The sequence below is a fragment of the Elephas maximus genome, chromosome 17, assembly GCF_024166365.1.
Source record: "Elephas maximus indicus isolate mEleMax1 chromosome 17, mEleMax1 primary haplotype, whole genome shotgun sequence".
In the NCBI taxonomy this organism is placed as follows: Eukaryota; Metazoa; Chordata; class Mammalia; order Proboscidea; family Elephantidae; genus Elephas; species Elephas maximus.
In genome coordinates, this window is record NC_064835.1 from 42,033,073 (window position 1) to 42,059,874 (window position 26,802).

Genomic DNA, 26,802 nt, shown 5'->3' on the forward strand with positions numbered 1-26,802 from the left:
GTCTCGTTTTGTTTTATGAGCCTGTCTAATCTTTGGATGAAGAGTGAACCTCAGGAGTGACTTCATTACTGAGCTAAAAGGGTGTCCGGAGGCTATACTCTTGGGGTTTCTCCAGTCTCTATCAGGCCAGTAAGTCTGATCTTGTTCTGTGAGCTAAAATTTTGTTCTACATTTTTCTCCAGCTCTGTCTGGGACCCTCTATTGTGATCCCTGTGATCCATAAGGTTTTTATTGGATATTTTTCAGAAGTAGATCATCAGGCCTTTCTTCCTAGTCTGTCTTAGTCTGAAACTCTGCTGAAACTTGTCCAACATGAATGACCCTGCTGGTATTTGAAAAACCTGTAGCATAGCGTCCAGCATCACAGCAACACGTAAGCCATCGCAAGGGCTAGATGATAGTATTTTATCAGGAAAACTGCTCAAACCCTAGGGCCCATGCATTTCTGGAGAGGTCCCGAATTATGGCATAGTAGCCAATACTATAATAATCATCCCTTAAAATTCCTACCTAGGGTGCAGCAAATGTAGAAAGGGACTGAGTGATAAACAGCCCAAGGGGTCAGAGAAGATAAAAAATATCAAGAGCGATGCTGAAGGAGAGAGAAAGCATGCACACACTAAAGGGAGGAAGAAGGTGACCAAAGGGCCTCTTCCACGCTTTCCTTCTGCCTAGAACATTCCCCTGCGCCTTCTCCCCTTTACTCCTGCTCTTCCCTCAGATTCTTGGGGTCCTCTTCATCTTCCTGGCTATGTGAGTTCCTTCTCTTAGTCCCTCTCCTATGAGCCTCTGTTTCTCTTAAATTTGTGATTCTTTGATTAAATATCTCCCCACTAGACTCTCAGCTCTGTGGGGTCAGGGCCCAGGTCCTTTTGGCCCGCTGCTGTATCTCTGACATCTACATGTCCTCCATGTTATTTTGAATGAGCCATGTCAGCCAGTTGATTGTTACCCTGGGCCTGCTTGTAGGACTGAAAAGGAAGGAGCAGGGCACAGGGTACACTGTGAGAAGAGGAAATGGAGAAAATAAAGCTTTGAACTAGAACTGTCCTAAACCCTATGGGACTTGGGTGAGGCAAGGGTATGGTGGGACAGATACTTCTACTTGGGGGTTCTTCATCTGGTGCAGTCTTGTTTTTAAACCTGGAGGCAGGCAGCCTTAGAGCCCAGCTCTTTTAAGGGACGCCTCCTCTGGCTTATCCTCCTACACCAAGCAAAATAAGCTGCCTTTTCTTCTGAAATTGTCCTTGAAAGGATAGCCACAGGATGGGCCACAGCTGGGTTCTACTTGCCTCTGGGTGGAGACTTAACATACTAAAAAAAAAAGAAAAAAAATCAACTTTTTCTTCCATCCTGAGGGATGGAACCCTTGTTTAAAGAAAATGCATAGTCACTCCCAAGCTCTGAGCATCTGCATAATGGTCAATCCTAAATATTCATGATGAATTTGCATTTCCTTGTCTGCTCTCTGCAAAAGTCCACCTCTCCAAACTGCCTGCGAGCAGCCTTAAAGGCAACAGCCCTGATTGCTCCTTTCCTTGTACAATGAAATAAAGGTGTCTTTCTGGTCTCCCACCTCCGCCTCTTGTTTATTGGCTATAATGAGTCACTCCAAGCAAAACCTGGGGTTCCACCCAGCAACAACCTCTGCACTCCAGTTTATTTACATCTTGGTTAGAGATGTACTCCACTTTTCCTGAGACCATGACACTGACTATCATCCTCCATTTCTGGTGGAATTTTTAGTTGGGTATGTGGCCACCCAAAAGACATTTCCTAGCCTTTGAAGTTGAGTAGAGACATGTGACCAAGTTCTGGCTTCTCCTTCCCAAGCAGAAGTAGTGTGTCCAACTTCCAAGTTGTGACCTTAAAAGGAGAGGGTATGCCTTCCCCTTCCCTCTGGGTGGAATGTGAAGTTGGCTGGGAGCTATCTTTGGTCATGCGGACGAGGCTGCATCCCAGGAATGGCAGAGCCACAAGATAGACGGGGCCTGGGCCTGACACCATATTAGCACTCAAATGTTTCACTTAAACCCGTTCATGCACGAGAGAGACATATTCCCATTTGGATCTAGTTGAAGCAGCTGAATCAATATCCTAATTCTGGCACCTAGTCCTGAGTGGTGAGGAAATGAAGAAGAGGAACATAAGCAGTACTCCTGGGGTAGTGATCTTGTGGTAAAAACGTGATCTAGCCACCTCTTTTGTAGAATGAATGGCAGTAGTTCAGCTATCACAGTAATTCCTGTTTGGCAAATTGGGAACAGTTTGAGTTTCCTATACGATTAAAACAGTTTGTGTGTGTATACTAGTCAGGATTGCTAATGAGCAGCTGACAGAAATCCAAATGAAACTGGCTTAAGATAAAAGGGAATGTATTGTCTCATGTAACAGAAAAGTCCAGCCAGAGCTTTCGCCAGGGAATCAAATGATGTCACAGATGGAACCTCGCTGTCTGCAGCTCACGGAGCTTACACTGTGTTGGCGCCATTGTCGGGCAGGTCGTTTCACACAGTGATGAGATTTCCATCCTATCTTTCCAACAACTCTACTAGGAAGAGTCTCTTTCCAACAAAAGTTCTGCAAGTGAGTCTCACTGGTTCCGACTGAGACATGACCCCTTCCTCCTTTCAGCTCCACTTGACCAGCTCTAGTTTAAATGCTCACCCCAGGTGAAGTCTGTTCTGCTTAAGCCATGTAGACTGTGAGTGGGAAGGGGGTGGTCTTAACGAAACTGGCGTGCTCTTACCAAGATGCCCAGCAGGCAAAAACACATGTCCTTTATAGTATGGAAAAGACAGAGCCGAGTGTAGGTACGTAATAAACATTAAAAAATGTGAACTATCGCTCCTCTCCCCCTGTCTGCTGGTTTCTGGCCATTCCGCACAATGCCAATAAAATCCTCCTTGTGTATCTTCCTTTAAAACTCGCTTTTTATACTTAGCTCCTCTAAGAAGGCTTCCCTAAACATTAGACTTGATTTCTGCAAAGGCCCGTATCTCCATTACAATTTCCTATAAATCTTCTTCCCTTCTGCCTCTGCTTCCAGGAGCAGCTACTTACTAACAAGAGGGTTATCGAGTGCTATGAAGAGCCCCGGAACTGGGTACAGCTTTCTGCAGTGCTATAGCACCCACAATCATGTCCACATCTGTTTGTATCCTGAAGCCTCTCTCTCGTCTGGTACGGTTGTTCAAAGCCTCCAGTTTGTCACTTTGAAAACGATACATTATTAAACTCCAGTAGTTCAACCTAGGCTGCTGTTGTTAGTACTCAGGGTGGTAGAGGGAGATATCCCACAAGGAACTGGTGAGAGATAGCAAAGCAAACATAGAGACAGCTGGTTCCCAGGCCTGGGCTGGGGGTGGGAGGTTGGGTGAAAGGATGAATGACTCTGGAAGCCTAGAAAAGGTGAATGGACAAGCAAAGGACGGCAGGGTAGGACCAGCCCTCAGGACCCTGTCAGTGGATTTCAGACAACCTGAGTAAGGACATTTCTAATATGGAGGGGCTTGTTTCAGACTTAATTTGGTGGTTTTGAATATTTGATTCCTCTAAGTTCCCAGGACCTGACTGTGGCCTTTAAGCAGCTGCTCTCTGGCCTCACAGGCAAGGTTGTCTCAGGGAGGAGGCTGGCTGTGCAGGTTCCTATCATTTTGGAGGCAGTGACCATTGTTTCTTACTGAAAGTAAGTTTACCGGCATTATCATTTTATACCTCAGTTTTATGAACCTCACTACTGTAAATCTGATCCTGAAAAAGGGATCTGTTTCCCTCACATTCACAAATCCAGTGCCCGGGTAAGGCTGCTGGTTAGATCTTTGATCAAGATAAGTTCTTCAGGGTAATGAGTGCTCCCTGTCAGGCCTCTTGGGAAATAATCTTGGTGTTTCCCCAGACAAGCTCCTAATTCTCTGGGCCAAGCCATTGTTACTTTTCTACAAAAGATAAGAAAAAAATGAATAAGCAGAAACTTTTAAAGACTAACAAAAATTTATTTATGTTTATTTTTTTTTAGATAATATTTAAGAAAGCTAAAAAAAAAAGCTATGTTTTTCTATACATTATATTTACATAATGATTCTGACTTTACCTTTCTGAGGACAGCTGCCCAGGAGGAAGGAAAAGCAACCTGTATAGTGGTCTCAGGAGCTTGCCTTTCCTTCTCGGGACAGGTCTCCCCAGGCAGACAAGGAATTGAAAGAAGCAAGCACTCCCTCTGCATCTTTCTCTCCTGCCCCTTGTTATATCTGAATAACAAATGCAAAATTAGATGGTCACCCTGTCCACCCTAACCAGTAGGTTTGTGGGGACCACATCTGCCTTAGGATTTTGTGTCATTAGAAGATACCTGACACAGAAAGGAGGAGAACTGTCCCTCATCTGCAAGCATACTGCTAGGGCAAGTCAAAGCACACACATAAAGGCATCTGCAACCTCTGAGCAAAGCTATAGCTCGGATAGTGGCATCTATAAGATGAGAGGATTCGACCCGACGGTCTGCCGAGGCCGTCAAGCCTGGCAGATAAGTGTAAGCTAGTTTCAAAGCTCGTATTTTCCATACTATAAGAACTTGCTCTCTTTGCTAAGGTGAATACAGAAACAAAACTCTATCATATTGTGGCATCAACTGTCTGATACAAAAATTAGTTATGTTGGGATTAAAGTAGATGAATAAAGCCCAAATTTTACCATCCTTGTGGAGTAAATTAGTTAAGAACTACAGTATTAAATAAGTCAGATATTCCTGTTGGGATAGAACATTTCAGAGTTAAGGCCGGTGAATCACTTTGTAAGTCCCAAGATTCCGTAATGTGCATCCATGACGCCTCTCCATTATCCATGTTTTTCCAGGTAACTCAGACGAGGGTGGTTCTTGTCTCCTGGAGGCTCTGAGACACCAGAGACTTTTTTTTAAGCATCAAGAAATTATGATTCAAGGATCTGAAACCCTAGGGTTACAGGCAAAGCCTCATTTTTGCGGAACAGAAAACACTCTGTTTCTTCCACTTCTAATAGTTCGTCAAGGGAAGCCACTACTAAATCATGCTCCTGTAGCATTTCCGGATAACGGGACACGGCCCGTTCGATCCTCACTGAACGCCGTACGGGAGTGATGAGCTTCATGTCTGGCACTTCGGGCATCCCAATTAGTCTGAAAGATGAGAGAGAGAGAGAGGACAGCAAGAGACTCATTCAGAACCAGGGCTTTGAACCAGTTCCTTACCGTTTGACCCCCTGCTGAGAATTCCCATTTCTACCCCAGATATACTGAGTCAGATTCTGTAATTCAACAAGATTCCCAGGTGATTCTTACGTCAGAATCTACATTTTAACAAGATCTCCAGGGTATCTTGTTAAACTCTAGATTCTGATTCAGTATTTCTGGGGTGGAAAGGCAAATTCTCAGCAGAGGTTCCAACAGAACGAACCAGTCTGAAGACTTGTTCAGAACCCTGTAACTTCTTTGGAAATTCTATACATTATTTTTGTTTCCTGTTCTGAAATAAAGCATGACAGCCATGTTACATAACATGACAGACAGGTCAGCGTAGGTGGTACAGTGTAGGGCAGCACACATCCTGAGACGGCTTTTCCCTCATTCCAGAATGAACTGGGTAATGTCCACCTGATTAGACTGCTTGGCCCTCAGATTAGGCAGAAGATATCTGTAACTGCTGTCACTCTGGGTCTGTGGAGGAGAAACTGAGAGCTGGACTTGAATTAGACCCATGAACACAAAAGCGGGCTTTAGAGTTTGCTTACCGAGGAATTGGGGCGATCTGTAATTTGATGCCTGGATGATTATCCTGGCTTGCTTTGGTTACTTGGGGTGTTGCTGTAACCTGTTCCCTCTCTTTTGGAGAAAGATGAGACTTCTCAGATTCCACCTTCTTGATCAGCTCTTCAGCAACTAAAGAGTCAGAAGTAATTCCTGTCAAGAAAATGTCAAGAGGAAAGTCAGGCTTAACAATTCAATGTTTAAGCTAAAAATCAATAAAATGAAAGAGTAACACATACAGATAATGATTTCTAGCGATCCTCATGGACTCTGTACACCAAATAAGTGGGACTCATAACTAGCTTTTCCTTCTAAGCACTGTAGCAGCACCGTGCTGGGCAAGGCTAGCCCTTCTAACCAGCACTCAAGACAGCTTTAGGCCTCCTTGCCACTTGACGGGGGATCTTTGATATCCGTGCAACACTCTGAATACATCTCCAAACTCTTCGAGAGAGCTCCCTTAGCTAGTCACTGGCCTTCTGTCCTTCACACCATACCTTGGACTCTTGGGGTTAACTCCTGATCCCCTCTCTCCCCAGGGACAAACACATGGCCATCACCTTGGACAGTGGACGAAAAAAATGTCTTGTACTAACACAATGTTCAAAATGAAAGGAAGGAAATTAGACAGACATTGTGGCTAGTGGCTGAGACCAAAAGAGAGGTCAGTAGGGCCAATAAGTGGTAAAGGCATGAATTCTGACTCTTCCTTTTTTCATCCTTTGAAGAACACCGCTATCTATTATAACGACATATTTGAACTGTAGCACCATTTCCAGCAAAAGTCTACTATTGACCCTATTCCCAAAAGTCACAGGTTACTAATTTGTAATTCCAAATGACATGATTGTTCCCCAGAGTTAAGTATACTCTTAAAAGAAAGAGATTTGTCACATTCTAAGATAATAAAAAGAATCCATTTTATCTTCTAATGGTAGCTTGTTTTTTATCTTTTGATTCATATAATGAATATAAACAATTACAGCGTGCCATTCACTGTGTTGGGCACAATATTGATCAAAGCAGAGTCCTCTGAAGACAGGAATGGGTAACTAAGTGAAGAGCCTCCAGATGGCTGTTCTTAACAAGAAGCATGAGTTTAGGTGTATAAGTGTTGGTGAGTCTGTTATGATTAAACTTCATGTAACTTAAACCGAGGCACTTCTCCATTCTGTCTCAGTCTCTTCTGAGAAAGCCATTTGTCTTTTCCCACCTAGGACTCCAAGGAAGCAGAACACTTGAGTCTAGGCTGTTCTAGTGCAAACAGCATTTTGCTCAGCATTGAGCACTATATTTGCTTGTAATAATAGAAATAAATCAGCTGATGACAATGACTGTAAGCATTAGGCCACAGAAATCAAGAAGTGAGAGGTATTTCAGGGGACTTATAAATCTTTCCATTTTTCCTTGGATGAATTTTCCTTACACAGCTAGAGGAAACAAATTTAAATACAAAAATAGCAGTACCTTCTGTGGTTCTGTTTGGGTCTTGCAAAATATTAAGAATAACTTCCCGCAACTCTAGTATTGGCTGGAAGGAAGGAAGAATATACATAAACAATATTAAAAACATTCACGGAAAAAATGAGCTAAGGGACTTTGTTTAACATCAAAGGAACTTTTTCTAACAAAAATGTTTCCTTTTTTACCTCTTGCCTATAGCTATAAATTACATTTAAAACGTTTCAGATTGATAGGTTCATGGGAAAAATGAAGGAACAGAGAAAATATTGGTTAAATGTAGGCACATGACTTTAATGACAAGATGTGTTTGTGGAAAGTTGTCAATAAAACTCTGTAAATCAAATTCTATTTTCTTAGTGATTTGCATGATCACACTGGAGATGTGCTCCCACAGAAAGATCTGACCCAAAAATGTAAAGCTAGCCACATAGAAAATACACTTGTAGTTTTGTCTTAGTTTAATTTTTGTTTTTATTATAGAAATCACATACCTCATTACTGAGAAATTGAGAAACAGATTAAACTTAGAAGAAAAGAAACTATCCATAATTTCATTACCCAAACCTTTGTTAGCATTTTGGGCATTTTCCCCCCAGTCTTTCCTTTCCTTTCTTCTATTATTTAGTAACATAACCACATACCTTAAAACAAACTGACAAACAAAACCCCAAAAAAATCTTTATAGAAAAGTAATTTTCTTATGAAATTATCTGAGATAGCTTCTGTTTTGGATTGAATTGTGTTCCCCAAAAATGTGTGTCAACTTGGCTAGGCCATGATTCCTAGTCTTGTGTGATTGTCCACCATTTTGTCACCTGATGTGATTTTCCTATGTGTTGTAAATCCTACCTCTATGATGTTAATGAGGCAGAATTAGAGGCAGTTGTGTTAATGAGGTAGGACTCAATCTACAAGATTAGGTTGTATTTTGAGTCAATCTCTTTTGAGATATCAAAGAGGGAAGCAAGCAGAGAGACAGAGGGACCTCATACCACCAAGAACAGAGTGTGTCCTTTGGACCCTGGGGTCCCTATGCTGAGCTGCTCTTAGACCAGGGGAAGATTGATGACAAGGACCTTCCTCCAGAGCCAACAAAGAGAGAAAGCCTTCCCCTGAAGCTGGCACCCTGAATTCAGACTTCTAACCTACTAGACTGTGAAAGAATAAACTTCTGTTTGTTAAAGCCATTCACTTGTGGTATTTCTGTTACAGCAGCACTAAATAACTAAGATAGCCTCCCTCTTAGAAATTATGTGACCCATACCATGAATCACAGTATGTATTTGGAGGTTGATCTTCCTGACCTGGGATTCTATAGCAAATACATAGTGGATGTAAATTGACAATATAGCAGAAAAGCAAAGCTAGCCATACTTTTTTATTTAAAAAAAAAAAAAATGCTTTAAGCTTAATCCAATGGGAATAAATGTATAGAATGCACTGCAAAGAGTCCTAATTATATACGACATTTATCAAGTGTATTTTACACTTTTACAGACTTCTGGACAAAGAGTATTGAATACCAACTTATTTCTAATCCCTCTTGAAACTCTACTGAAATGACAATAAAGGGATTTTTAAAAAGGCAATAATCCACAAAGCATAGAGAGAAGAAATAGCAGTAAGATTTTGGAAGTTGGAATGTAGAAGGAAGAGAGATAACCAACCTGACAGGGTCAAATTTTAAGCTGGCATTGTGGCTGAGAAACAACCTGATTCACACTATAGGGCCCCAGAAAGGCTCAGAAATGAGTGGTGGGGCGAATATCAGGAGGACTCTTGAGCATCTGATCGAGTCCACCCTCCATACCTGAACTTCACGCAGCCAGGTGACTGTGTGCCAGCTCCCCCTCCCCCAACTTCATTCTAACAGCAAACTGGGAATGTATTCTCCAAGTCAGTCTCTGGTGGACATCATTCAAGGTTGAGGGTCCCTAGTCTTTGCCCACTGAAAAGGGAATAAATTAAAGTTTCCATGCTGAAGGTTGAGACTCCCAGCTCTCTTCTCTCCCACAACACTGGCAGCATGGTTTATAGTTCCCAGAAAGGAGACTAGAAGAGCCTTCTCTAGAAAATCTGACTTGTCTAAGTTCACCCTATGGTAAAGATCCATTGATGTGTCCAGAGCCTTTAATAAGCTTTTTCAAAACCATCTCTTAAATACATGCAAACAGCCCAGTTTCATTAACATCTGAATAAAGCCGTTAATGAATGACACAAAACAAAATAAAACAACAATAACGAGAAAGAGAGAGAGAGAGAATATGAACAAAAGCATTGAAGAAACAGACAATGCAGGAAGGAAAAAGCTTAAAAAAACTATCATTAATATTTTAAGAGAGGTAAGAGAAGATACTGCAACTAACAACAGAATATTATATACGTATATATATAAGCAATCAGAAAATAGGAGTCTTGGAAATAAAAAAATAAGATAGTAGAAAGCAAACCTCAATAGAAAGGTTAGAAGACACATTTTAGGAAATCATTTAGAAAGCAGAGCAAAAGACAGATGAAATATAGAAGAAAAAAAGTAAGAAAATTAGAGAGTAGGTCTAAGAGATCCAATGTCAAAATGATGGAAATTTCAGAAAGAGACCAGAGAAACTGCAGGGAAGGAAATCATTGACAATATCACGCAAGAAAATGTTCCAGAGCTGAAGGGCCCAGCATGAGAGGTGCCTACGTACATTTTAGTGAAAATTCAGAACAGTTGGTGTGGAGGTGGGGGAAGGTCCTTCCAATCACCACAGAGAAAACAACCAAATACAAAGGATCAAGAATTGGAGCGACTTCAGTCTTTCCAACAGTGGAGCAACACTCTAAAATTCTAAATGATTTCTAACCTAGAATTCTTTACCCAGCCCAGGTATCAAATTTATCTCCCAAATGTTTGTCTCTGAAGCTACTGGAGAATGTGCTCTGCCAAAATGAGGGAATAACACAAGAATGAAGATATTCAGGAAACAGGGGATCTACCCAACTCAAGAACGATGTGAAGGGGATCCGAGGTGATGGTGAAGGGAGATCCCAGGATGACAGCTGGAAAAACAGTGGGTAAAGAGCAACCTGGAACTGACAGAAAGGTTCTGAGAGAAAGTTCTCCAACAAAAAAGGCATCAATAGAATATCTGCTGTTTTAAAAATATTGAGAAATTTAGACAATTAGAGAAGGGTTTGGGTATTAATTATATTAAATACTCAGATAACTAAACAAAAGAAAAACAAGACAATAATTCATTTCAGAGAAGGAGAAAGTTGTACGTGAAAGGCAAAGCAATCTTAGTATATATTACATGGCTCAATGTATTGATATATTTCTTATACATATAGTATGACTGAATAGTGACCAGGCTTTCCATATGATTCTAATGGCAGTATGGAGATGGCAAAGGTATTCAAAGGTGGTAGAGGTATGTATGCTTGTGTGCTGGGGGTCCGTGCAGGTGTATGTAAAAGAAGGCTAAGTCTTGTCTTCCAGGGATGTAAGCCCACAATTCATGTCTAAAACTGAAAACCTGAGCAATAGCAATATAAGTATATTATCTGAAACTACAGTGTTAAATATAAAAATACTCGGTTTGCCCTGGGAAGTGGGAAATGACAGGGGAGAGGAGGAAAGCAAAGGATTGATGTTTTTCCTAAAACATCTCCTTGAACTATTTAAACTATCTGCAGGTATAACTCTAATTTTAACTATCATGGAAAAAGGTACTGCAGAGTATGCAATGACGCGGAAAGTGACATTTAAATGAAAAGAGTTATACAGCTATTTGATGCAGTCTGTAAAACAAACAAACATATACGTATATATATACAGAGAGAAAGAGAGAGAGAGACAGGTTTGAGAACTACAAGTTATTTCTCATGATGGCTCTGAATTATTGGCTTATGGATGCGGATGTGTTGGGTTAAATATATTTCTAGGTTCTTTATAGTAAGACCTGTCTTTATAAGCACCGGATATTGACATTACAACGCTCTATGCTATTATACTCCATAGTGCACATTTCTACAGTGATTAGTAAGTGAGACACATTCACTTGACAAAGAAAACCAGCTCTGTTGGTTTACATGTAATACAATTTTCTACAAAATAAGTATTTTCATCTAAAATTTTCACAAAGGACATACTGCACTTCATATTCTGTATATAACTTTATGAAATGATACTTAGGAGCTTAACACCACATGATGTAACTGCCATATTACACATAATAGAGAACCCACATGAAAGAGAATTTTCAAGAAGTCACCCACCCAAGACAGATACTCACACTTGCCCCATTTCTAATGGCTTCTTCGTACAGCCCAATAACATCAAAGGTGCCTTTACTTGCCAACAGCTTTGCTTTGCAGATCCAGAATTTAGCAAATTTTTCAGCCTCAGGAATACTGGACAATATGGTAAATACTTCATTAGAAAATATGCCCTGGAAAAATAAAATGCCCAGAGGACATCATTACCATCTCACATCTCCTAATATTTATCATAGCAAGTATGCAGAAATCAGTCTGATCATTAAGTTTTTGAACTTTAAAAAATTTCAACTCTACTGATGTACAGTTTGCATGCAATAAAATACAACCATTTTAATTGTACATTTCAATGAGTTTTGACAACGATCATTAAATTTACATGAGACCGAACATACAGAAAAATGTGAAGGTAAGGAAGGTAAGGGAGTATGCTCTTCATTTTTATTTGTGGAAAAACAAACAAGCAAAAAAAGAAACTCCCTAGTGTAATCATTTACGCACAAAAAGGAATTTGGAAATGGTTTCACCGGTTTGGTCCCCTTCTGGCTGGTGCCCAGAGCAGGACAGTGACATGGACCAGGAGGAATGAAGAACTACCACACCCAGGAGCTGAGGTACAGGCACACTCACGCAAGCACCAACTCCTACTCCGCCTCAGATGGAAGAGATAGAAGATAACTCACCAATATTTGAGAAAACCAACACCACATGGAAGAGGCACAAAACCCAACAAACACAAGAATGAACACTGGAGTAAAAGTTGAGGAAGCAAAGAGGAATAAACTTTAAGAGTACTACAGTCAGTATCTTCAGAGTGGTAAGAGAAAACAGCCACCAGAAGACTAGAATGGACTACTATGCAGCAGAACCAAGAAAAGGGCTGAACGGTGCATGGATCCCCCTAAAGAATAAGGCAGTGAGCTGAAGATCCAGTGGAGGAATCCTCCCAGAACCCAGCACCAAAGAACAGAGAAATGAAGAGAAACGTTAAGAGTTCTGGAGGATACCCCTACTACTCAGGAATTTCAATACCCATCTAAGATAATTTCTCAGAGAAATATCAAGAGAACAAAGAACATACACTCAAAGCAGTTGTAGAAGAAAATTTATAGGAACTGAACAAAGATATAAGTGTTCAGATTGAAAAGGCCCTCGGAGAGCCAAGCAGGATGAATGAAACAAGAACCATACTCAGAAAAACCAAGGGTACAAAGAAAATCTTAAAAGTTTCAGATAAGAGGAAAAAAAAAAAAAAAGATTCCCATAGAAGAATGAAAATCATACTGACATGAGGTTTTAAACCAAGAGCTCCAAACGCAAGAAAGAAAATGAAGCAATTAACTTAATATTTCCCAGGGAAAATAATGTACAATTAGAAAATTTTCCCAGTCAAACAATGATTCCAGCATGAAGGCAAAATAATAACATTTTCACAACCATAAGGACACAGAAAGTTTATCATTGAAAAACTATAAGGTTACTAGTGAATGAACTTTAGAATCCAAGTGGAAGTCTCAAAACAAAAAAAAAAGAGTTGTGAGAAAGGAAACCAGTAAAACTTTTAAAAAGTAACATCAATCTGGAACTAAAATCCAAATGATCTCAGCACGTAAGGAGGAGCTGAAAGAGGGGTAAGGAAGACAATAAAAGCTTGCTAAGTTTCCTTTCTGTTTGGTGAGAAAAAGGGAGGTGGAAACGGGAATATATATGCTGATCAATCCTAAATATATTTCAAACATTTACCAGTAACTAACAGAAGACTAGCATATATAACTTGCAAACCATGTTTGAACTTACACCTACCATTGTATTTTGAAATATCTATTTATATGCTTTTTTTTATGAAATAAAGAAAACTGGATCAAATACAGAAATCAGGGAAAATAAACAAAAAGGAATTCATGGAAATTGAATTACAAAATAAAATGGTGCACGTTAAGTGTAAACATATGAATAGTCACAATAAATACGTATGGGTTGAATTCATTAAAAAAAAATTTAAGTTTACAATTAAAGAAAGCATTTTCAGATTTGGTTAAAAAAAATTCAACTCCATGCATTCACAAGAGACATACCTAAAATAAAGCAACACAGGAAAGTTTGAAAATAAAGGGATAGAAAAAGATTTATCAGACAAATATTAACAACAGCAACAAAATGCAGGTGTGGCAAGATGAATACCAGACAAAACAGAAATCAAAGCAAGTGATGAATCTTTATGTACCTAACAACATACCTATGAAAAATGTAAGGTAAAAGTTGACAGAAATACAAAGAATATAATTAAAAATAACAAAGAGAGCCAGAAAACAAAACAAAAAACAGCGACACATCTGGAAATAAAATCATATTCTTCTAAAATAACTTTTGGATTAAAGAACTCAAAATCTCGAACTATTTAGGAGTGAACAATAATGAGAGCATATATCAGTTAAAAAAAAAAAATTTTTTTTTTAAGTTCTTAGCTCTTCTGCTGGGGCCAGAGCTCTGCAAACCACATTCCAGAGGCTGGCTGTTGGGCTGTTGCCAAAAGAGGGCAGTAGAGGGAGAGTGCAGAGATGGAGAAGGGACGTCCTCCTTCCCGTCTGTGTTGTCATCCCAGCAGTGGCCCTGTGCCCTGGCAGCAGCGGTTGGTGCCAGCCTCCACCTTTTCTCTGGCATCCCTGGAACCTGCCTCACCGTGTCCTGTCAGAGGATGCACACCACTTGGGCAGCGTTCTCTCCTCAAGGTCTGAGTCCCAGCCCTACAGCCCTTCCTTCAGCTCCTGGGGTACCAGCATTTGCTGAGTAGTAAGCCTTCCTCAGAAGTGGAGTCCCACTTCACAGGACTTCGTGTCTCCTAGTTTTTAGTTTCTGATACCCCTAGCCTGTCTTTGTTCCCCTAAACTCAGCAGGTGCCAGCTGCTTGCTGCAGTTATTGCGACTGTTACCTGAGGTCCCCACTGCTTTTGTTACCCTGTGTGTAGCAACCATATTGCCTCTGTCCCTTTATCATTTTTGTGCACACAGGGTCACAATGTGCTTTTATTTCTGATGGCCTCCTTGTATGTGTCCAGAAAGCCAGAAGACAAGTGCCTGGGGATTTATAAATTTTTTTTTTCTTTAGGGGCAGCCATTCACCACCGACTGTGGCAGTATTAATACCCCAGCTCCCTTCCCCTGATCAGTAGATTCTGAGGGGTGTTACCACCGCTGTCTCCAGAGCTCCCTGTGAGATTGTGCCAAGTCACCCTCCATGGGACTTTGCTTGACACTGTACCCTGCTTGGCCTCCCCTCCTTTCTGACCCCATATCCCAGCACTCCCCTACCAGTTGTCCCTGGGAACCTCTTCCTAACAAGTTACTTTCACACAAACCCCAGTCTCTGCATGAGACATCATGTAACCAATTTCCGCATTACATTCCTTTTATTGAAATGCCAGGTGTGGTTTGTTTTTTTAAGTTGAGCTTGACTGATAAAAAAACATTATTTAAATCTGAGGCATACGACCAAGCAAAAGTTAGAAGCAAATTTATAGCATTAAATACATTTATTAAAAAAATAAGATTGACATAAATGATACAGCTTTCAATGAAAAAAGCTAGAAAAAGAATAATAAACATGATGATAAAAAGTATAGGTACTGATATTAATGCAAGAGAAAAAATAATCAATAAAAACCAAAGCATGAGCCTTTTAAAAGATAAATAAACAGAAATTTTTGGCAAGCCTGATTTAAAAAAAAAAAGACACAAAAATAAATGACCTAAATTGGCTCAAGAAGAAATATAAAAATAGACCAATGACCATAGAAGAGATTGAAAAGATATACATAAAACTATGCCCAAAGAAGCATGGTTCAGGTAGTTTTATGGGAAAGTTCTACCAAACTTCCAAGACCTAAACGATTCTCAAGTTGTATAACCTATTTTCAGCGTACGGGAAAAGAAAACTACCGAACTCATTGATAAAACTCATAGGAACGCACAAAAGACAACCTAAGAACATGTGTAAAAATCTACAACAAAATAATTGCAACTCACAAAATGGGAGTACTTCACCTCTCTATGGACCTACACTGTGCGCACATGCATAAAAACCGCCTGGAAGAATAAATGGTCGCTTCCAGGGAGAAGCGTGGGATGTGTAAGTGTGTGTGTGTGGGGGGGGGGGGTAGGGTTATGGGAGGGAGGAAGGGACAATGGTCATTTATCTACATTGTTTGAAATGTTTCAATACTACAAATGTATTCTTTTTTTTTTTAATTTAAGCATAAAAAGAACCAAAAAAAAAAAAAAAGTTTGAAAAGGGAAAGGAATGAAATCAAAACAAAAAAAGCTGAAGTTTAATTCCACAAAAGAGAAATAGTTAATGTTTAATTGAATGCTGTGGAATCAAAACAAAAAACAACAACAAAAAAAACTGCCTGGGGCTGACCTAGACTGAACGTTTCCTTCTTTTGCTGATGGTCTTTCCCAATACTACCAGCCAAAGGACAGGATGGGGCTTGTTTCAGGCAAAGGCCTTCCTACAGAAGTCTGTCTGTTCCATCACTTTAAACTGTGTTTCCTTCAGGGAATACTCCTGAGGGTCATACCCTTTTCCTATCATCTACTTTATTCTTATCTGCAGAATCCAAGACATCATTTAACACTGTTTATAGCTACCAGAGAATTTAGAACAACATGTATTTACACATGATCTTGCTTTTGACTTCAGCTTCATGCCCAAAGGTTAAAGGTGGACTGTTTGGACCTTGATACACACAGAAGACAAAGTTCCTTTTGGATCTTTGGATCTGGAGCCAGACTGCTTGGGTTACTTTCCTAGCTTCTCTGTGCTTCCACTTCCTTTCTAAAATGAGGACAGCAACATTTGTGATGATGGTTATGAGGTAATACAGGCTGAGTGCTTACAGCAGTGCCTGGGAGACAAGAGCTACTATCTAAAACCCACCAGGATTATTAGTGTTCTTCTTCTGTATTAAAAAGAGCAGCTAAATTTCTACTGAGACATCTGGAATAGTTAACTCCCCTACACTATATTTACGAAACAGGACTCTGGGGCAAAGCTCTGGGAGCTTATCCTCCTCACTCACCCCTTCGATGAGTTGCAGACATTCTGCCAAAGTGTTGTTAATTCTATTGGACAGTTCAAGTTGGGCTTTCTTTTCTTCCTCTTCTTTTTCAATGCTCTTCCAGAATGAAACATTCATTTTCTCTATTACTTTTCTTTTTGTTTTAAGTTCCATAGGAGGCCGTTTATAAATTTTGCCCTTAGACTTCTGCCATTCTTCCAGCTGTTTCCTGTAATGCAATTAAAGTGGTGGGGTTGGGGGTTAGTTTTTACATAGTCAAGCTTCTCAGGTATATGGTATGCATAGACTGAGTATAACTAAAGACCTTCAACTGCAGGCAAAGTCAGTAGAATGAAAAAACAACTTACAAATGGATCATGGCAGCACTGGGTCGCCCCACCCTTCAGAAGACAGGTGCCATTAGGGATCACTGGGATCGCAGGTGAGCAGCACCTCAGTCTTCAAATTCTTTAACTGTGATTATTCTTTATTCTTTTTCCCTGGAAATTGTCATTTCACCTACACGCTAGCTCTGACGTTTCCTAAGACATTCTATATCTGAGACCACTCGGCACCCCATCTTTCTCATGATAAACTTGTTATCAGTCACTCACCCAGACCCACCAAATCTGTGTTCTGCCCCCGAGTTTACCCAGTTCCTTGGCCCTCTCTTGGCCATACGTGAGTCCTTTTCTTCCTGAAGTGATGGACAATTTTAGGGCTCTTTTCTTAGGTAGCTGGTCTCTGGGCTACCAAATCCTAACCCTAGACCTCCTCTATGTTCAGATTCTCCTCTCCTGCTTCCAAGCGGCCTACCCACTGCTCCAGGGAGGGAGGCACCAAGATATGCAGACCCAAGTCTGCAGATGTGGGTTTTCTGGCTTCTTAAAATGACAACTACATACTGATGACTCACAAATGTACATCCTCAGCCTGGATCTCTCCCTGGAGCCCCAAGCTTCACAAAATGCAGTGCCTAGTCGATATCTCCCATTTGATATCTGCTATGCATCTCAAATTTAATATTGTACAAAAAACAAACTCTTGATTTTCATCTCCAAATCTGTTCAAGTCTTCCCTACCTTGGTAAACAGCACCCAACCCACCCTGTTGCTAGGGTCCAAAACTAGAAGTTGTCTTTGAGTAGTCCCTTCCTGTCCCCATACCTGACACACGACGGTGCAGAACTAGTATTACTTCTGTCTCCAAGGCCAGCACCCTAGTCCAAGTCACTGTCTTCTTCTGTCTGAAATGCCACACAGCCTCTTAACTCATCTCCTTGCTTCCACTCTAACCTTGATCAAATTTGTTCTTTGCACAGTAGCTAGAGTGATCTTTAAAATGTAAACCAGTTCATAAACCACCAGGGTCTTCCCATTGCTCTGGGAATAAAACTCAAGATGTTTTCCGTGGCTGAAAGGACTGGTGTTACTTGGCTCCTGCTCACCTCTCCAACATCTCGCCATACCCCTCTCCCTCCCTGCCTCTCACTGCTCCTCAGAAACTCTGGCATCCTTTCAGTTTCCTGACCCAAGTTCATTCCTGCCTCAGGGACTTCCATTTTCAGTCTTCAGTCCTTTGTTCAAACGTCAACTCTTTGAAGAGATAATCTGTAATTATCCTGTCTTAACTTAATTACATGTTGATTTTTCTGTCTTCTCCAGTTAATGCAAGCTCTGCGAAGTCACTGGATGCTGTGTGCCTAGGACAGTGTCGGGTACACACAGGTATTCAATAACATGCAGTAAAGCTCACCCTTTAGTGTGCAGTCCTGTAAGTTCTGACAAGTACATGAAGTCACATAACCACCAATACAAGCAAGATATAAAACAATTCCAGCATCCTCAAAAAAATTTCTCACCCTCCTTGTTATTCAACCCAGCCCCAACTCCAGCTCCTGGCAACCACTGATCTGTTTTCTGTCCTTATAGTTTTGCTTTTCAACATTAAAATGCCAATACTGTTTTTTTTTTGAATGAACGAATGTTCCTATTAACCCTCTTGTTTCTTTCCTTGACTCCAGAGCACAATCCATACAGTGCCTATTTCAGCCCCAACTGCTCCCCACTCACCTTCACCCTAAGTACTTATTTAATGATAAAGTTGAGACAACAGGCACCCATTTCCTCTGTTCCTGGTTCAATTCCTGTCCCCTCAGCCTTCCTTTGAATCACAGGTAAAAGGGAGCTTTCCTTCTGTGAAGCCAACTTATTACCAGGACCTCGCTGGCAAGCCATGCCACTGGTATTCAGATATTGGCAGGGTCACCCAAGGAGGACAGGTTTCAGCTGAGCTTTCAGACTAAGACAGACTAGGAAGAAGGACCCGGCAGTCTACTTCCGAAACTAATTAGCCAGTGAAAACCTTATGAATAGCAGTGGAACATTGTCTGATATAGTGCTGGAAGATGAGCCCCCCAGGTTGGAAGGCACTCAAAAGATGACTGGGGAAGAGCTGCCAACTTAATAAAGTGGATGGAGTAAAGCTTTTGGGACCTTCATTTGCTGATGTGGCATGACTCAAAATGAGAAGAAACAGCTGCAAACATCCATTAATAATCAGAACTTGGAAAGTACAAAGTATGAATCTAGGAACATCGGAAAATGTCAAAAATGAAATGGATGCATAAACATCAATATCCTAGGCATTAGTGAGCTGAAACGGACTGGTATTGGCCATTTTGAATTGGACAATCATTTAGTCTACTATGCTCGGAATGACAACTTGAAGAGGAATGGTGTTGCGTTCATCGTGAAAAAGAACATTTCAAGATCTATCCTGAAGTACAACGCTATCAGCAATAGGATAATATCCATATGCCTACAAGGAAAACCAGTTAATAAGACTGTTATTCAAATTTACGCATCAACCTCTAAGGCCAAAGATGAAGAAATTGAAGATTTTTATCAGCGTCTGCAGTCTGAAATTGATCAAACATGCAATCAGGAGAGGCACTGATAATTACTGGTGATTGGAATGCTAAAGTTGGAAACAAAGGAGAATGATTGGTAGTTGGAACATATAGCCTTGGTGACAGAAACAATGCCAGAGATGTAATGATAGAATTTTGCAAGACCAACGACTTCTTTACTGCAAATACCTTTTTTCTCCAACATAAACGGCAACTATACACATGGACCTTGCCAGACAGCACACACAGGAATCAAATTGACTACATCTGTGGAAAGAGATGATGGAAAAGCTCAATATCATCAGTCAGAACAAGGCCAGGGGCTGACTGTGGAACAGATCATCACTTGCTCATATGCAAGTTCAAGCTGAAACTGAAGAAAATCAGAACAAGTCTATGAGAGCCAATATATCCCACCTGAATTTAGAGACCATCTCAAGAATAGATTTGACATGTCGAACACTTATGACAGAAGTCCAGACAAGTTGTGGAATGACATCAAGGACATCATACATGAAGAAAGCAAGAGGCCAGTGAAAAGACAGGAAAGAAAGAAAAGACCAAGATGGATGTCAGAGGAGACTCTGAAACTTGCTCTCAAACATCGAGCAGCTAAAGCAAAAGGAAGAAATGATGAAGTAAAAGAACTGAACAGAAGATTTCAAAGGTTGGCTTAAGAAGACAAAGTGAAGTATTATAATGACAGGTGCAAAGAGCTAGAGATAGAAAACCAGAAAGGAAAAACACGCTCGTCATTTCTCAAGCTGAAAGAACTGAAGAAAAAATTCAAGCCTTGAGTTGCAATAGTGAAGGATTCTATGGGGGAAAATATTAAATGATTCAGGAAGCAGCAAAAGAAGATGGAAGGAATACACAGAGTCATTATACCAAAAAGAATTAGTAGCATATGATCAGGAGCTGATGATACTGAAGGAAGAAGTCCAAGCTGCTCTGAAGGCATCGGTGAAAAAAAAGGCTCCAGGAATTGATGGAATATCAGTTGAGATGTTTCAACAAATGGATGCAGCACTGGACGTGCTCACTCATCAACGCCAAGAAATATGGAAGAGAGCTTCCTGGCCAACCGACTGGAAGAGATCCATATTTATGCCTATTCCCAAGAAAGGTGATCCAACCGAATGCAGAAATTACAGAACAATATTATTAATATCACATGCAAGGAAAATTTAGCTGAAGATCATTCAAAAGCAGCAGCAGCAGCAGTATATCAACAGGTAACTGCCAGAAATTCAGGATGGATTCAGAACAGGATGTGGAACCAGGGATATCACTGCTGATGTCAGATGGATCCTGGCTGAAAGCAGAAGGATGTTTACCTGTGTTTTACTGACTATGCAAAGGCATTCGACTGTGTGGATCCTAACAAATTATGGATAACACTGCGAAGAATGGGATTCCAGAACACTTAATCATGCTCATGAGGAACTTGTACATAGATCAAGAGGCAGTTGAAGAACAAGTAAAACAAGGGGATACTGAGTGGTTTAAAGTCAGGAAAGGTGTGCGTCAGGGTTGTATTCTTTCACCATACCTATTCAATCTGTATGCTCAGCAAATAATCTGAGAAGCTGGACTACATGAAGAAGAACAGGGCATCAGGACTGGAGGAAGACTCACTAACAACCTGCATTATGCAGATGACGCAACCTTGCTTGCTGAAAGTGAGCAGGACCTGAAGCACAGCCTTCAGTATGGATTACACCTCAACATAAAGAAAACAAAAATCCTCACAACTGGACCAATGAGCAACATCATGATAAACGGAGAAAAAATAGAAGTTGTCAAGGGTTTCCTTTTACTTGGATCCACAATCAACACCCATGGAAGCAGCGGTCAAGAAATCAAAAGACGCATTGCACTGGGCAGATCTGCTGCAAAGGACCTCTTTAAAGTGTTGAAAAGCAAAGATGTCACCTTGAAGGCTAAAGTACGCCTGACCCAAGCCATAGTATTTTCAATCGTGTCATATGCTTGTGGAAGCTGGACAATGAATAAAGAAGACTGAAGAAGAATTGACACCTTTGAATTGTGGTGTTGATGAAGAATATTGAATATACCATGAACTGCCGAAAGAAAGAACAAATCTGTCTCGGAGGAAGTACAACCAGAATGCTCCTTAGAAGCAAGGTTGGCGAGACTGTGTCTTACATACTTTGGACATGTTGTCAGGAGGGATCAGTCCCTGGAGAAGGATATCATGCTTGGTAAAGTACAGGGTCAGCGGGAAAGAGGAAGACCCTCAATGAGGTAGACTGACACAGTGGCTGCAACAATGGGCTCAAGCGTAACAACAATTGTAAGGATGGCTCAGGACCAGGCAGTGTTTTGTTCTGTTGTGCAGGGGTCGCTATGAGTTGGAACTGACTGGACGGCACCTAACAACAACACTGGCATAACTTTATTTGTCTAGATTTTGACACACAGACAATAAGCTCCCTTTGGGGAGAGACTGAGCATGTGCTCACCACCACACCCACCTGTGCCCAACACTTTGTTGGTGAAGGAACACTCCAGGAAGGAGCGAACAAAGTTAACCTTCTCCATTGTCCCTTCCCTTTTGTAATCAGGCATGTTCTGCATTCAACACACTGTTTTGTGATGGATTGTTGCCTAATCTAGACTGTGAGCTTCAGGGCTGAGACCCTGACTTTCTTATTCCCCAGCTCAGGGTCTTTACACTCAGTTTTCTTCATGTGCAGAAGGTTGGTCCTTCTTGTCACTAGCCTTTTCTCAACCTTAGGTCTCAGCTGTTACTGTCACTACCTGACAGAGTATCTCCTGTGATCCTTCTATTTAAAGAAGCCACCCCAGCCCTCTCTATCAGATTACCCTGAATTAAGTTGTTTATTTTCTGTCTCTTGAGGTGAGCAGAGAGCTTATTGGTCAGGGCTGTACCTGTTCCTTTCATTCTTGCCAGGAATCTCCTTATTTTCTTCTTCAACCAGGAGTACATAGGTGCTTCCACCGAGAGGTTTACAATTATGAGACTAGGTCTGGCCCTATGCCAAAATTGTACACAATCCTTTGGCTCAGTTTCAAGAGTCATGTCTATTAATACTAACCCCCAGAAAACTGAGATCCTGCTTTCTATCATCTGACCCTTTGAACTCTGATTTTGAACTGACTGCTTGTCTGCCTTAGCTTACTTCCCCAAACTTGGCCCACTCAGACTCACAGAACCTTTTTGTTCCTTCTTCCCTGATAACATTTCTGAACTTAACCACTGGTTTGCTTGACAAGCGGCCACCAACTCCCCACTTTCTAGCTCTGTGAACTCACTACTCTGGCTCCTCTTAACCTGCCTATTGCTCAGTCCCTGCGTGGTACTTCCTGAATAGGGAGTCTACACCTACAACCTCTATTTTATACTCATCCATTCTGTTTCAGTTTCATTTCTTTTTTTTTTTTAAATGAACTACTTCAAGCATATGGAAAATTACATAGGATGATTTATAACACATGTATATACCACTAAGCTTTGTCAAATCTTAGTATTTTGTTATATTTGCTTCCAATCTTTTTTTTTTCTTTCCTTTTTTTCAGGGCTACACCTAAAAATTACTTAGGAACCACTATTTATGGCCTATTTCCTGATCAAGTATTCTCCATCAGGAAATTTGCCTAACCATTTAAGTTCCAAAATAATTTTAGAATCAAAGCAAAGTACCTTCGATCCTCTGTTGCCTTCTTTTTAATATTTGGGTTAGTTTGCGACCCTTTTGGGACCTCTCTTCTATTCATGGTTGTGTCACCAGCCTGAATTTTGGGAGCTGTTTTATTCAGAAAATAGTTCTGGGAAAGAGCCCTTTTCAACTTGGAGTCCAAAGTTTGTGCTTTTTGTTGAAAGTCATCGTTGCATTTATTCCCATTTGTCCCATTTGCTCTTATGCTAGGGGTGCTTGGCATTACTGAAGTAGAGCTGCCAACGGTCAAACCAGGCCTCTGGCTTACGGCTTTTGAATTTTGCAGTACACATGATGCCCGGGGTCTAAAACAAGTCTGACTAGACTTCTGACCTTGCTTAATGTTTGGATGTCTGTTGTTAATTCCTCCCTGAAGCAAACTGGCATAGGTCTGGGATACCAAACGTTTTGTTTTTTGTTCATTAACAGGAAATGACTGTAACTTAGCTTCACTGCGTCTTTCGTGTTTAACCCTGCTAACCTTTATATCCTGTTCCTTGGCCACAGGTTTCTTTGGTGCTGGAGTCCTACTAGGGGTCTTAACAAAGTGACAGGGAACCGTTCTTAGAGGTTTTTCTCTTGGTCTTGTAAGATCTGCTCCTCTAGACAGTTGTTGTGATTTTACTGGTAGAATTCTGATTTGTGTTTTTCCAACAAATTGCTTATTAACTCTGTCTTTCAGAGCAGCACTATTCATCAAACTTTTGCCCAAGGCATGTTTAGGAGCCAACCTGCTCTTGGTTGGATCATGAGAGTTAGTCTTTGGCTTACTTATAGTACAAAATCCAGGATCTGGCTTCCTCTCAGAGTCCAATAAGGTTTGGGGCAGGTTCTCTTTATTTATCTCCTTTAGAAAGTGATCCAATGATCCATTTTCAACCTGGGTTTTGTCCACAGAATCCATACATTTAACCTTTCCTTGATCTGTTACCTGCTGCTTTGTAGTTTTCAATTCCTGTCTGTAAAGTGAACCCATGGGTTTTCTTGATGGTTCTCTTGTAGCAGATGATCCAGTTTTGAGCTGCTGTTGACTACTGCTGGAGGGCTTACAGTTTAGGTGAGAAGAAACACATCCTGAAGTTAGCCTTTTGCCCAGAAGTTTTGGTGGATCCAACTTCGGCCTCTGGGTCTCTGTGATATTGGTGGGTCTAGGCTGGAGTTTAAGGTTAATGGGCCTTGTAGTTTTGACAGGCAAAGCAACGTGGTTGGTAACATCCTTTTTGGGTCTAGTAGTCTGTAAAGACAAAGAAAAACATCCAAAAAATAAATTCATAACAGGTCATTATTTTTTAAATAATAAAAAATCCTGTTTAAACATATGCTAGAAAAAAATTAAGTATTTTAGTTAGAATCTAATTTAAGAAAGTTCAATCCTGAGACAGTAACAAAAGTTGATTTTTTTAAACCATTTTTTAAATTGTGGTATATATATATATAACAAATCATTTGACTTTTGAGAGCTATATATGAAACAAATAGTTGATTTTAATAACTTGAGTTCCTGTCAGAAATACACCAGAATCTTTTAGCGTGATAGAATTAAGCAGAAATGCAGAGAATACACAAAAACTGCTGTTTAAAAACAGAATTTACCTCACTTAACCAAATACTTGCTGAATGCCCATTATGTCCCAATGATTGTCCTTCTAGGGACACTGGAGAGATAACTGCATACTAAGCTTGTGTTAGGGCACCTCCCAACAAATTTCTCCTACTACTTTGTACTGCTGCCCTATTAAAAAAAAAAAGATGAAACACTCTTTTGTAAGGTCGCAGTATCACTCAAGAACTTCTGCCTCGTCCCTAGAGATAGGGAGTAAGAAGACCTACAGGTGGTAGGTACTGTGAGGCCTGAGATACTTGGGAAAAGCTCTCAGTAAACATCTAACATCTCAGTAGAAAGTAAGTCCTATTTGTGAAGTCAGACAAGACAGGGTTGTGAGATTAGATTTCAGGCCATTAACAAGCAAATGGTTGTCATGTGATGTAATTTTGGATAAGAAAGGTAGGATTAGGTTACAGAGGGCATGGGAAGCTAGGGAAGGGAGTTAAAATTGATGTGGTAAATATTAAGAGTGAGCCACCGTGGATTATAGGGCATCCACAGTGAAAGCAATCACTCAGAAAGGAGAATTTGGCAGAGATTTGTAGGACATATGACTCTAGAGGAAGACCTGGGAGTGCCAGAGTTACCACTCCCTCTTTTTATTTTTTGTTCTTGTTTTAAAGGTATATAGAAGCACAATTGCCCATTCAATATATTTCACATGGACAATTTAATGACAGTAATTAATCATGTTTTTCAACCATCACCAATATCCTTTGCCAAATTTTCCATCACCATAAACAGAAACTTAACGCTCCCTAAACAGTGCTTTCTCCTTTCCCTCCTACCCCTGGAGCCACTGATAAGCTTTATACTCTATTCACCTACCTATTCTAGGTATTTCATATATATGACCACTCTCATTTTTGATTTGATGATATTGTTAGGAATCACTGTGCAAACCTGGGTAGTGTATAAAAGAAATCAGCAACCAGAACCTCTGGGCACTGAGGGTAAAGTGATGTCCACCCTGGAATGGTATGGGAACCAACAATTGACTTTCTGTTTCTGTGAATTTGCCAATTGTGAGCCTTTCATATGAATGGAATCATATAACATGTGGCCTTCTGTGTCTGGCATCTTTTACTTGGCATAATGTTTTCAAAGCTCATCCATGTTGTAGCATGTACAACTTCATTCCTCTTTATGACTGAATAATATTCCATCGTATGGATATGTTAAAGTTTGGTTGCCCATTCATCAGTTGATGGACATTTGAATTGTTTCTACTCTTTGGCTATTAAGAATAATGCTGCCCTGAACATTTGTGTGAATACATGTTTTCAGTTCTCTTGGGTATATACCTAGGAGTGGAATGGCTGGGTCATGTAGTAGGTGTATATTTATCTTGAGAAACTGCCAGAGTGTTATCCAAAACAGCTGCACCATTCTACATTCTCAACAGCAGAGTATGAGGATTCAAATTTTCCACATCCTTGCTAATACTCGTTATTGTCTGTCTTTTTGATTATAGCCATCCTAGTTGGTGTGAAGGTCCCTGGGTGGTGCAAGGTCGGTAGTTTGAAGCCACTCATCTGTGCTGTGGAAGAAAGGCCCGGCAATCTGCTTTGATGAAGATTACAGCCAAGAAAATCCTGTGGAGCAGTTCTACTCTAATGTGGAGTCGCCATGAGTCAGCAATGAGTTTTAGTGGGTATGACAGTTAAGGTTGTGTGTCACCTTGGCTGGGCCATGGATTATGTGGTGGCCTACACTAAATCAAGTTGAAGTACCACACCTGCCTTGGTATACTGTAGAAGAAAGTATTCAAAGGCTGAGGGAAACTGGCACGCTAGAGTGGGTTTATCAGGTTAGTTCCACAGACCCACATGTGGAGTGCCCAGAAGACACACCTCTTACTACAATGGTAAGGAACAAATTTGTGAAGGCTGCCCCAGCATCCTTGGAGACTGTTGTCATTGCTATTTTATATGTCAGATTTGACACTGAGAACTGCCCTAATTAGACACCTAACTACAATGGGGCTGATTGGACGCTGTGGTTGCAGGGGCCAACTG

The 26,802-nt window shown here is 40.6% G+C and overlaps 1 protein-coding gene across 1 annotated transcript in view; it reads right to left on the bottom strand.

Moving 5' to 3' along the window:
* Nucleotides 1-4,017: 4,017 nt before the first annotated feature.
* The window catches only part of CKAP2L (cytoskeleton associated protein 2 like), a 32,249-nt gene continuing 9,464 nt past the window's right edge, over nucleotides 4,018-26,802 (bottom strand). The window contains exons 4-9 of the mRNA XM_049857651.1: nucleotides 23,163-24,412; nucleotides 16,585-16,792; nucleotides 11,524-11,679; nucleotides 7,250-7,313; nucleotides 5,767-5,935; nucleotides 4,018-5,155 (exon numbers count right to left, since the gene is read on the bottom strand). Coding sequence (XP_049713608.1) covers nucleotides 4,930-5,155; nucleotides 5,767-5,935; nucleotides 7,250-7,313; nucleotides 11,524-11,679; nucleotides 16,585-16,792; nucleotides 23,163-24,412 — 2,073 coding nt within the window. The 3' untranslated portion in view covers nucleotides 4,018-4,929. The remainder of the gene's footprint in view (nucleotides 5,156-5,766; nucleotides 5,936-7,249; nucleotides 7,314-11,523; nucleotides 11,680-16,584; nucleotides 16,793-23,162; nucleotides 24,413-26,802) is intronic.